This window comes from Sceloporus occidentalis, unplaced genomic scaffold, assembly GCF_023333645.1.
Source record: "Sceloporus occidentalis isolate IW3139 unplaced genomic scaffold, rSceOcc1.0.p SCAF_2, whole genome shotgun sequence".
NCBI classification, from domain to species: Eukaryota; Metazoa; Chordata; class Lepidosauria; order Squamata; family Phrynosomatidae; genus Sceloporus; species Sceloporus occidentalis.
The window spans coordinates 231,930,369-231,943,640 of NW_028316982.1; the positions used below are offsets into that span (position 1 = coordinate 231,930,369).

General features: G+C 39.6%; 1 protein-coding gene across 1 annotated transcript; it reads left to right on the plus strand.

The window, feature by feature from the left end:
* The first annotated feature begins 17 nt into the window (after positions 1 to 17).
* On the plus strand, positions 18 to 8,428 carry RPL24 (ribosomal protein L24). The gene is made up of 6 exons (XM_089512367.1): positions 18 to 120; positions 251 to 326; positions 3,504 to 3,614; positions 5,599 to 5,735; positions 7,000 to 7,063; positions 8,307 to 8,428. Exons 1-6 carry the CDS (start codon positions 116 to 118, stop codon positions 8,385 to 8,387), a joined length of 474 nt encoding a protein of 157 aa, XP_089368493.1. The 5' UTR covers positions 18 to 115; the 3' UTR covers positions 8,388 to 8,428.
* The last annotated feature ends 4,844 nt before the right edge of the window (positions 8,429 to 13,272 follow it).

The window sequence follows — 13,272 nt, forward strand, 5'->3', positions numbered from 1 at the left end:
CCGGGGCAGCGGCTGTTTCCCGTCGTGCCCCGCGCGAGTATAGAAGGCGGTTTCCCATGATCCTCCCTTCCTCTTCGCCGCCGGAGTTGTCTGCGAGGGAGCTGCGGCCGCCATCATGAAGTAAGAGCCGAGGCCCGGTTTTAATCCGTCGCCATCCTCCGGTGCGAGGGCCTGGGGGGGCGGGAGAAGGGAGGCCTTCGGCGCCGGGCCCCTCGCTTATCCTTTGCCGCTCTGTCTTTTTCGCCTGCAGGGTCGAGCTGTGCAGCTTCAGCGGGTACAAGATTTACCCGGGCCATGGGCGCCGCTACGCCAGGACGGATGGCAAGGTGAGAGTGGAGCAGGGAGGGCCTGAGGCCTTGGGGTCACGGGTTCTTCCTGGTCCCCTGGGAAACATAATCATAGCGGTAGCAATAGTAGCAACAGCAGTGATAGTAGCAAGGGGGAGGCGAAGGCTTTCTTGGCCGGCATCCATGGGTCTTTCATTGAAACTTTTAGTTGAAATTGGCCATAGAGTTGCACTGGAGGACCCAGGTATTCCTAGAGAGAACGTATTAATCAAATCCACAGATGCCAGAGCTGCCCATAGGGAAGGAGGACTGTAGTCGTAACGACAGCAGTAAGCTTTATTTCTTCCCCGCTCTCAAGGCTTGAGGTGGGGCACAACATGTTAAAGTGCAAAAGGAAAGGCACAAAACACAAAGCAGTTAAAGCACAACCCCAGACACTACAGAACCCTTTAAATACACACTCGTTTAAATACTTTAAAATATACATAAATTGAAAAGTCGTGAGAAAGAAAAGGCTTTTAGGGGCAGCTCAAAGGTTATTTGTAATAGTAAAAGCCTCACGCCTTGTGGAAGCTGACTTAAAGGCCTTAACAGAGGATGTAAAAGTGCCTTTTGTATGGCCACGGACTGGAAGGATGCTTAACAGCTTTGCTTTTCAAAGAGCATGTCTAGTTTCTCTTTGGACGCACCCACATTGTAGAAAGGATCTAGTTTGACACCACTTTTGACTGCCATGGCTGAGTGCATGGGTCGAACTGTGTAGGTTCAGCGGCTACACCTGGATGGATGACAGGGGCCCAGAACACGGCAGAAGTAATCCAGTTTCAGACCATTTTAACTGCCCAGGCTCAGTGTTAGGGAAACCTGGGGATTGTAGTTTATTGTGGCACCAGAGCTCTCTGACAGAGAAAGCTAAATGTCTCACAAAACTACAATTCCCAGAATTCCCTAGCATTGAGCCAGGGCAGTTAAAGCAGTCTCAAACTGGATTACTTTTGCAGTGTTTTGGGCCCTTGGGAACCACTGCTCTAAACTGTTTATTCACTGGTTGACCATCAGGTTTGGATGGGAGCCATGCTGCTGTTTTTCTCACTTCTATAACAGTGTTACCCTCTTAGATTCTATACAATGAAACGTCAGCATCCAGCATTGCGTTTTGGGGAATTTAATACGGAGCAAATCAGCAACACAGATTGATAGCGGTGCCTTCTAAATTCTGGGGCAATAATCAATCTTGCTAACTGTTGTCTGTGCCCCCCTCAGTTCTAAAGAGCATGCTTTTGACTAGAGCATGCATTATGACTTTTTGGCAGTTTTTTATCCCACTGTTGGTTGATAGCAAATGATTTCCCTAGGGCCTCTGAGACATTGGTGTCACAGGTTCTTCCTGGTCTTTGTTCTTGTTGACTTCCTTCACTTCTCTACTCATGGCGACTCTGTGGATGAGACATGTCCAAGACCCCCTGTGTGCCACTGATCTGCTTGGGTCTTGCAGATTTAGGCCCATTGTCTCCTTGATTGAGTCTGTCTGGTGTGCCTCTCTTTCTACTGCCTTCTACCTTTCCCAGCACTGTTGTCTTTTCCAGTGATTCATGCATTCTCATGATGTAGCCAAAGCATGACGGCCTCCATTGAGTATGACAAAAGTATGACTTCCAGAGAGAGTTCAGGCTTTAGCTGTTCAAGGACCCATTTGTATGTTGTCTTGGCTGACCATTATATCATCAGCACTTAAACTCATTTGAGATGTTCTGCTGGATTAATCTTATTTTTATCAGCTTTTTTCCTGGCTTACTCTGCTGGTCCCTTGTTAAAAATTATGGTCCATGGCCCGAAAACATTATAACAGGGGATCTAAAAGTGCCTTTTATGTGCAGGCGTACTCGAAGCATAATAATAGTGTTTTGTTTTGTTTTTAAAAGGGTAGGGCTAGTTTCTTTTTATTAATTGTAATCAGGTTCTACTACATTTGAGGAGGCCATTCTGTGTTTCATTTTGTTCTGTGGCCTTTTTCAATTGTCAGTTGTCTCCTGTAGAAGTGATGGGAAAGGAGAACATGATTTTGATAGTACTTGGAACTTTATAGTAGTGGGAGCTGTTCATTAGTAAAACAGACTAGATTCTTTATCAGAAGTTTGCAAACTGAAGTCTGTGTGATCATCTGTTAAGGATGTTATAGAAAGTGATTTCCTGAGTTAACATTTAGTTGGACCAGATGACATTTGATGTACTTACAATTAATTAATTAGCAAACACAACATGCTAAATTAGTGTTGCATGCTTGAATTCCAAAATTTGTAGTTTTCTTCTGACAGGCACCTGAGTGAGCATGGCCATTGGTGTGGGATTTGTCGTATTCACAACAGTTGGCATCAGAGTTTGGAACCCAGACTTCTTATTACTCTGTAAGAATGTTACCATTGGGGTGGAACAGGATGCTGCAAAGGGTGGATTGAGCCACCCCAGCACTGCCCAGCCCAGTGCTGCAGCCCCAATCTGTCTTGGAGCAGGCCCAAATAGAGGTGGAAAATATCCACTCCTATTTGGGCTGGTAAAAAGCCGTCCTGGGCGGCCCAGTCGCAACCTCAGGATGGCTTCAAGCTGCTCCAGAGGCATGTGGCGTATAAACGCTGTGACCCCAACTTGTGCAGAAGCCAGCTTTACCGTCCAGTCTGTTCCAGCCCATTGTTGATGAATTGTTTTAAGAATGGGTGTACAGTGGTACCCCGGGTTACGAAATTAATTCGTTCTGCCGCCGCTTTCGTAACCCGGAAACTTTCGCTAGCCGAAAAGCCCATAGGCGCTAATAGCGAAAGCCGCGATTTTGTGCGAAATCGCGCCGAAAAGCACCAAAAATTTTCTTCGTAACCCGGAATAACCTTCGTAACCCGGAACTATTTAATTGAATGGATTTTTTTCGTAACCCGGAAATTTCGTAAGGCGGCGCATTCGTATCCCGGGGTACCACTGTAAATAGCAAAAAATTTATCAACATTGTGTAATGTATTTCTTTTTTGTCAGTTAGGACTCTGCTAAGTTGATATTTACCCTATAGACTTTTGTTCACAGTTCACCTTTCTGCCACACTACTGTTGAAAAGCTTTAATAAACTTTCTGGTTAATATTGTTGTATGTTGAGAGCTCCACAAGCATGTTATACAGAAACAGTACAAATCTGTTTGCAGACAAAATACTTAAGAATGTCTGTTATTCCAGGTTTTTCAGTTTTTGAATGCAAAATGTGAGTCTGCATTCCTCTCCAAGAGAAACCCCCGTCAGATCAACTGGACTGTTCTATACAGGCGGAAGCACAAGAAAGGACAGTCGGTAAATAAGTTGTGATTTCTTTGCTGATACTCTGAAATTGAAAAAATATCATAGGTTACACTGCAATTCAAGCCAAACATACAGATAAATTTCATTAAATTCATTGGGAGTGACCTCTGTGTAAACTCTCAGGACTTCACTATGGGATTCTGTCATAGAAAGTTGCAAACTACATGTTTGCTTTCACTTTTTAAATACTTTTTATATTGTATTAATTCAATGTTCCAGGTACCATGGGTTTGATGTAGCATAATCTGTTCATCTGTAGTATTTTTAATCTTTCGTAATCCCTTCTGTATTTAAGCAAAAACTTGTTTCAGCTTTGATCTGGATGGTATTAAAGACTTTATTTGCACCACATATAAAAAGAGAGAACCATGAATATGGTTTGGAAACCATTTAAGAAAGTCTGTTGTCTGTATGCCCATATTTACATATGTCTGTATGCCCACATTTGTAGCTAGGTTTTTTTTTAAAGCACAGAACAAGTGTTTTTCAGCATGATCACATATGTTTTCTACTCAAATAAATCTAAATGAATTCATTGGGGCTTTTTCCCAGTTTAGTGGGTTACACTTGCATCCAAAGAATCAGAGAAAAATAACAAACTTCTAAAATATACTGTAGTTAGTGTCATGACTTTAGAGTCATGATACAGAGGGAATGTTTTATCATTTTAACTGAACTGTTTTTAATAGCTTTTTATTTTTGAATTTATTTTGTTTTTTAGCTGAAGTGAATTGTTTGACTACAGTGGGCCCTTGGTATCTGCTGGGGTTTGGTTCCAGGATCCCCCATGGATAGCAAAATCCATGGATGCTCAAGTCCCATGATATACAGTGGCATAGTAAAATTGTTTTCCTTATATAAAATGACAAAAAATCAAGAATTGTGCTTTGGAATTTTGGGGGTGGGTTGGGAATATTTTCATGCTGTGGATGCTTGGCTTCCTAGATACCGAGGTCAGACTGTTTTACAAAATATTAATTTTATTTTAAAGTTCATTTTTGTGTCGTTTTAATTGTATTCTTTTAAACTGTGATGTGCTTTAAGTCCCATATTTTGAGGAAAAGCAGAATATAGATCAGTAAATCATTCAGAGGATGTCTGACCTCCTATGCATCCATCTGATGGGATTTAAATCTGGCCCATTCCATACATAGCACCCTGTGATTCATTCTCACTTTGACTGAAGTAATACTTAGTTGGTATAGCAATGCCCATTTAGCATCCTAGCAGTTCAATAAGGTTTGTCTCTTGAAAGTTTTCCCAAATTTTATTCATGCAAGACATGTTTTATCTTGCTTTAGTTGTAATGCTGAAAGTAGCGAGGTTTAAAATACCAAATAAAAGAAATGACAAAAATATAAAATTGAGAAACTGAATAGGATTGGCCCAGTTGGATATGAAACTGATTTGTACCACCATTTTCCCTAGTTGGGATAGGTTTGCATTTACTAACTATAGAAAGCTTTGGGGGAGGTTAGATAAAAGAGATGAGGTATTTATTTTGGGTTTTTTTCCATAGATTTAAGGTAGGTAGTTGTTTGGATTACTAGATTTAAAACCAGTAGTTTTCAAAGGTGACTCTGCAAATATTTTACAGATACAGTGGGCCCTTGTTATCTTATGGGGTTTGGTGGATAACAAAATCCATGGATGCTCAAGTGCCATTAAATACTGTGGCATAGCAAAATTGTGTCCCTTATATAAAATAGCAAAATCAATGTTTGCTATTTGGAATTCATACTTTTTTTCTGAATATTTTCAAGTGGTGGATGCTTGAATCTGAATAAAAAATCCGTGGATAAGGAGGGCCAACTGTAGTTGCACTTTTCCATCTATTTTATTAACTTAAAAAGAAGGTGGCAAATACATACTTTAAAATATGAGTAGAATCTTTGAGGCTTATGAAAAATGCACTTTTTGCATCCACTTTCTGAAGCAGTATGAAATAAATACCTTCCTTTTTTCCATTTTTCAGGAAGAGGTACAAAAGAAACGTACACGCCGTGCTGTCAAGGGCCATAGGGCAATCACAGGAGCCTCTTTGGCTGAAATAATGGCCAAGAGAAATCAGAAGCCTGAGGTGCGGAAAGCTCAACGGGAGCAGGCCATTAGGTAAGCATTTTCCGTGGTTTGCATTTGTTTATAAGAATTGCATGGATTCCTCTTTGTATTGTGATTATTAGCTCAGCATAAACAAGGCATGCTGACTTCTACTGTTGAAACTTTTGGCTAGTCTTGGTAAATTGGGTTATTGTGATCCTCTACTTTCCCCAGCATTAGAATCCTATCCTTGATATCACCTGGAAATGGAGGTGGAAGCTTAACTGTGGCGGGTTACAGACTGCCAGAAAATATGTAGTGACTACGTATTAGGGTTAGGGAGGTGCGGTGCTTCCGCACCCCCCTAACCCTAATACGTAGTCACTACGTATTTTTTGGCAGCGGCCGTTCCAGACGGCCGCCGCCATGTTTACATCTTGGACCCATAGCATCCAGACGTGTCGCGGCGCCTATGATGTCGCGAGTGCGCCAGCGGCGCCTATGACGTCGCGAGTGCGCCAGCGGCGCCTCGTGGTGTCATAGCTGCGCCGCGGAAAGAAGCTCCATTTTGGAGCTTCTTTTTTGCTCCGTAAGGGAGCCGCACGGTTTGGCTGCAGCGGCTCCCTCACGGAGCAAACAGCGGCGGCGGTTTATAACCTGCCTGTGTCACACTGGTTTCACAGCACTTGGAGTGTTACCAACACACAGTTGCCTAAACTACTTAGAGTCCCCAAACTTATTCAGGAATGTTTCCCACAATCCTGTGTTTGTAGGAACTGCGAGTGTTTCAGAAGTTCATTACTTTACAAGTTGTCATTAGGTGTTAAGTTAAATGAGGAATTAGAGTTTATAAAGCTGAGCAGAGGAGGGAAATACAATGTTTCCCACGGCAACTATATTTGTGAACTTTTAAAATGCAAGGTTGCAGCTTCTAAAATTTTGCCTGAAATTATGAACAGATTGTCATGTCAAAAGTAGTATAATCTTGCAATTAAAATATAATTTTTGATTGTAACTTGGATGAGATTCTACAAATAAAAATAATTTAACTGTTGAAAATGAGGATGCTTCACACATAGGAGGGAAAGTGATATAGACACTCTTTAGATTGCTGGTGGACAGTTTTAGTCACTTCCATGTTAGAAAAAAAAATCTGATAAAATGAAAATCAGTCAGGTGAAGTTTTGATCTCAGTACTTTACCAGTTTGTGTGTATTTTCCTTTTATTAGAACATTCAAAATGGAATTGCTTTATCTATGGTCTGGAGTGTTCTGCTCAGTCTACTACTTCAGGCTCTTGTATGAGTAAACTTAACACTGTGAATGTAATTTACAGAGCTGCCAAGGAAGCAAAGAAGGCTAAACAGGCAACTAAGAAGACTGTACCCTCCACAACAAAGGTAATGTTCCCTCAGCGACTGATTTAAGGAATGAGAAGTTGTATGTCCTTTTTCTTTTCCTCCATTTTTTTAAAAAATTCAGAATATAGTTGTTGTACTCAAATTATTATTTAGAAATACTTTAGATCATTTTCTCAAACGAAAAAGCACCCAATGGGCAAATAAGCAAATTGGGAGTTAAATGCAGTTTTCCTGTATGCTTCATAATAATTCCATGTGTAGATATGCATTTTCATTAGGTTGCTAAGTCATGTGCACAGTTCCATTTATTCATTTCCAACTGCTTCTCCAAGATGATGTTTAATATTTACAGGTCATTTCATTTTTATTATTAATAGATCTCAGAAGGTAGAGTAAACTGCTGGAATTATTCACCTAAGGTGAATTTCATCATCCAGCTACTAATTTTCTGGGCTTATTTATTACATTTTGCTAATTCTCATGAATTTAGCAATACACGTAGTTTATTAAGAATGCACACGACTGTCTTGATCTGGAATTTCAGAAGGCTTGAGGTTGTTGCTGAGTGCAGTACAACCAAGGTTAGAGCCAGTGTAGTGTAGTGGCTTGAGTGTTGAGCAACTCTGGAGATCACAGTTTGATTCTATACTTGGTCATGAAATCCACTGGGTGCCTTGGGCAAGTCACATGCTCTCGGGGGAAGGCATTGGCAAACCTCTGAACAAATCTGGTCAAGAAAACGCCACAATAGGTTTTCCTTGGGGTCGCCATAAGTTGGAAAGTTGAAGGTACACAACAACAAACAAGGTAGCACTTAGTTCTACTGTTGTTCCCTCTCCTAGCCAACCCAATTTAACATTTGAGGAAACACACTCTACAGGAACTACCATAATCCTAGAACATAAAGGTTATAAGGTTTCTTAAGCTATCATTCAGACTAAGGAGTGCAAGTACACAGTGGCCTCAATCAGACATGGCTCAGTATAATGTATGTCTTTCGTTGCAGAGGTGCCACTGTGGTACCACCGCCATCCTTGACCTATTGTAAAACTCCCCCATTGCCTATCTGTACCTGTGGTGAGGGGTTATAGTAGCAACTGGCGATGTCCCCATACGCAAATGCAAAGAGAGTACCTCAGCCACTATGTTATGTTGCAGTTCTGGAAGTTGTAGTGATTGATGTAATCTTTCCACTTGTGCCTATGCAGAATGTCAACTGCTGTGGCTACTGTGTGGCTGGTTAAGTAGCACATCCTCATTTGTATTATCTTTCTGTTTACAGGCACCTACAAAGGCTGCACCAAAGCAAAAAATTGTGAAGCCTGTGAAAGTTTCTGCTCCTCGTGTTGGTGGAAAACGCTAACTTGTGCTGATTTGGTTACATTAAATCAATTTTTGACTGAACTAACTTGCCGTTAATGAGTCCTGATTGTTTTGCATAGGCTTTTTTCCTTCTATGGGGGTCTTGAAATAATGTTCAGTTCGGTTGTCAAATAGTAATAGTAACAGAATAGTCAGCAAAATTTATATGATAAAACTAAGAACAGCTTGTGCAGAGCAGGTCCAAAACACACTTCAGAAATAATCCAGTTTGAGACTGTTTTAACTGCCCTGGCTAAATGCTAGAGAATTCTGGGAGCTGTAGTTTTGTTAAACATTTAGCCTCCTCAGAGCTCTGGTGCTACAATAAACTACAGTTCCCAGGATCCCCTAGCAGTGAGCCAAATAGTTAAAGTGGTATCAAACTAGGTTATTTCTGGACCACAGTTCTTGGTAAAACAGTCTGGGGGAACCTTACTGGAAGACCTTTCAAGATAGTAATATTAAGATCTTGAAACTAAATTGCATTCTATTCCACTATTAAACCATCACAGTTATTAGTCTGTTCCAGATGAAATTGTTAACCACCCTTGAGTCAATCCTGAGTCATAGTGACCCTGTAGATGAGACATCACTATCTTCCACTATTCTTTGATCATAATTTTGCTTGCATGAGAAATTAATGCTATCATTCTATAGTTGCTCCAGTCTTTTGTTCTCCTTTTTTGTGAATTGGGATGTACAGTTGTTATTCAGGTGGTGTTTAAAGCAATGTTCGAAGATTTGGGTACATACATCCCTCTTCTTTATAAGTAGAGACTGACTTAACACCAACTCAATACAGTGTCACAGTGTTTTTCTCTAGGGAAAGTGATTCTGAAATTTCTGTATTGGAACTATGTAGCTAATAGGACAAAAGCAGTGTGGTTTATGGTGCTGATGTATACTATGTGATGTGGATAAAACATTTTGCATTGTAATTGTAACCATTCTAAGTATGCCACTGCTTGTGACTCTAGACTTGAACTCCTGGTAAATCTTACCCCATATGGATTTTAATTATTCCTTGATGTTCTTTGGGGCCAGAGTTACATTACTAAGTGTTATTTTCTAACATCAGTTTTTTGTGGGTCTTTTGGGCTATGTGGCCATGTTCTAGCAGAGTTTCTTTCTGACGTTTTGCCGGCATCTGTGGCTGGCATCTTCAGAGAATGCTTTGCCTGGAAAAATTGGCTGTATATTCTCTGAAGATGCCAGCCACAGATGCTGGTGAAATGTCAGAAAGAAACTCTGCTAGAACATGGCCACATAGCCCGAAAGACCCACAAAAAACTATGGATGCCGACCATGAAAGCCTTCAACTTTACATAACATCAGTTTGATTATACAAAGCTGAAATACTCAAGATTTTTTAAAAGCCTACTATTGAGTAACTTACAGATGAATACATACTCTACATAGCCCTCCTCCAACCACCATCTTGAGGGGGAGAGAGGCCTGGCCTTAAGAAAAAGAGCCCTCCTCCAACCACCATCTTGAGGGGGAGAGAGGCCTTGCAATTTTTTGTATTGTGTTGCAATTTTACTGTACACCGCTATGATCATTGTGGAATAGCGGTCTATAAATAAAAATTATTATTATTATTATTATTATTATTACTGTATTGGACTGTCGACCACAAAAAAGTATGTTTGAATTTTCCCCACTTAGTCTCAAAAGGTGCTTACCAGATTCCTGTATGTCTTTAGCTATACAAATGCAGGGGTGGTTGAACTGGGGGGAAAAACACTCCAAAGTCTGCCTGGTAGTGATACCTTTATTTAGGCTTATTTTCATGGTATAGTGGTTTGAGTTTAGGACTTGGACTATGGAGATTGGGCTGTGATTCCTCGCTCAGCCTTGGGAACCCACTGGGTGACCGTGGGTGTCATACACACTCAGTCCCAGAAAACGGTGTGATAAGGTTGCCATAATTGAGAAAAGACTTTGAAGGCTCACAATGACCATCTCTTTGTATTCACAAGTCATCTTTGCCTGATGAAGCTTGGGATTTTTGAAAGCTAGCCGAGTTTTGTGCCTTTTTACTATGTGGAAGATCAACTATGAAACTTCAATGTGTTGGATGATTTTGGTATTGTTTCCATTTTTCTAAAGACATTGTGTAATAGTATGTACACCTTGACACTTCCCTACAGTCACGCTGCAGAAACAATGCAGTTTGACCTACACTAACTCCATCCTGTGGAATACTGGGATTTGTTATTTGGTGAAGTATTCAGCCTGGTCTGTGAGTCTGGTGCCTCACTAAACTACAAATCCTAGCATTCTGTAGGATAGAGTCATAGCAATAAAGTGTCAAAACTGATTTATTTCTGCAATGTGAATATACCCTCAGAGAAATGGGCAATCAGGATATTGTAGAAATTTATGCTGGTACCACTATTAAGTGAAGTCTTGTATTGAGAAGGCATGTTCAAATCCCACATCAGAGAGCTGGATAACATTGAACAAGATTGGCTTCCTTTTTCAGTCTGTATTTGAATACAAGCATACTTCAGTTGACAAAACCTGTGACGAAATTTCCTTTTTTTACTGTCCAATTCCTCCTTGTCAAGTATTGGGGAGGGGGGGCATGGAGAAACACATACTTGATATGTGGTCTCATCCGTATGTTTGCAGTAAACAAGGCAATAACCAAAGTTTGAGCTGGGAAAGAATGGAATTCTATTCTAGCTGTTCTTATTATCACTATGCCTGCATCCAACAAGTAAGGTTAAAACAGCTGCCTCCAAATCCCTTACAAAGCATGAATGGGTAGTAAAATGGGAAAAACAGATAAACCTGCTCATTGGCTTTATCAAACATGTTTTTATAAAGCATAAGTTTGGCCACCAAAACAGAAATCATAAGAAAAGTGAAAGCTGGTGGGTTTTTTTAAATCAGTGCATTTTGAAAAAGGCTTGTCACATCTTTTTATCGTATACATCTTATGTACATAAAGGTAATTTTATAAAACATTTTTAATAATATTGTGCAGAAAACAGTTTGTATACATGAACCATCAGAAAGAAAAGTGTTACTGTCTCAGCCGCCCATAAAACAGTTTTGGATTTCCGATTTCTGGATAAGGGATACTGAACCTGTAGCAGGACTTGTGTCAGTCCCCTACTAGAATAGCTTCCAAGCAAACACCTTGTTCATTTAAAATATTCTGTTTGGCAGTCACTGCCACTGTGATGCAAATTACTTTAATGAAAGATGGTATATACATGTATTTTTAAAAGCATGTAGGTCTTCCCAAATCAATTTAAGGGCCAACTTGTATTTACTGCATACATAAAATAAAGAGCAAGGCAAATCCTTTCTGCAGGTTTACAGTGTAATTTTTTTTTTGCAGTACAAGGAAAAATGATAATGAGAAAAGCAAACCCAGGTTTCACTTCTTAATGTTTCTTTATTAGAATTATCTGCTAGAACCTTTAAAATTAAACCCTTCAGAATAAACATGATTGCAGCACACAAGCTAATAGTTTTCTTCTGCTTATACAGAAGTCTGAGGAGGGAAGTCATGATTTGTTACTCTGAGTAGGCACTTACTAGATCTTGTAATCACCAGACAACCCCCTCCCCCACAATTCTATTACGGTAATTCTTGGGCCATATGAAAATGTGTCCTCTTAAATGTGTGCTCTCAACCGCTGAAACAAAACAAGAATAATATTTATTTATATCCCACTCCCCCCCCCCAAAAAAAAATTTGGACTCAAAATGGCTTACAATTTGAAAGCACAGTATATTTAAAAACATTCAAAAGTGACCATTAGAGTTAAACTATTACAATATTAAAACATCCCTTGTTTAAAAATACAATTTAAAGAAAGATAAAAGCACTTATAAAACATACTTAAACGTACATTAATGCAAGACTTGGAAAACAATCCCGTTTATGGTTATTGTTATTAAATATTTTTATTGGTGAATAAACAAAACTTTCACACAACAGAAACATTAGTGAAGGAAAAACAATGCACACTAACACTAATTTTTTTAAGGTACTTGATTTTAGCATTGATTTGTTTTAATTAATTGTAATTTAACTTTATCCTAATATACTATTTTTGTATGTTTTTAACTGTCTGCTGTTTGTTTTTTAATGTTGTAAGCCGCTCTGAGTCTCAGCCTTGGGAGAAGGGCGGGATATAAATAAATAGATATAATAATAATAATAATAATAATAATTATTATTATTATTGCAAGATCTTTTATTTATTACATTAAACACCCAAACAATAAAATTTAATTCAAACATACAACATATTTGTTCAATAATAATAATAATAATAACCTAAAAGGAAAAAGGGGGGACAGTCACATTTCAAGAGGTTAAAAATAATTAATAATAATAATAATAATAATAATAATAATAATCATAGGTTCAAATCAGGAGGAAAAAACGATTTCTTTCTTAATAACACACATAAGCATAAGCAAATAGAAATACAGATCCAAATACAAAATTATAAATATTGACAACTTACACTACATACATCCATACTTTATAGTACAAACATTATAGACAAACAAAAAGATACATACCTACATCCATATTATATACGACATATACATGTCATATATGTTATATATACAGTGTGTTGTATGTCATGTTACGTTTCGCCCATTTCAAAGATGGCGATAACGACGCCCCGGCCGTTGGAGCACCCTTACAATGCCCCCAAGCGAACTTGAACTTGGCGAGCCCTTGCCCGGTTCCAACATGGCGCCGCTCCTAGCCTAAAGGGCAAGGGCTCGGTTGTCGCCATCTTTGAAATGGGCAAAATGAGGCACCTCCCCACACGTTCTCCCTTTCCCCGTCTTCCATCTCCGGGAAGGGCTCGGCTACACCTCCGCCGACGTCACTTCCGCTTGTG

Excerpts from the sequence above, each read along its gene's own strand:
- RPL24 (XM_089512367.1), top strand. Across the intron at positions 327-3,503 it reads ACGCCAGGACGGATGGCAAG|GTTTTTCAGTTTTTGAATGC; the intron begins GTGAGAGTGGAG and ends CTGTTATTCCAG. Across the intron at positions 7,064-8,306 it reads CTGTACCCTCCACAACAAAG|GCACCTACAAAGGCTGCACC; the intron begins GTAATGTTCCCT and ends TTCTGTTTACAG.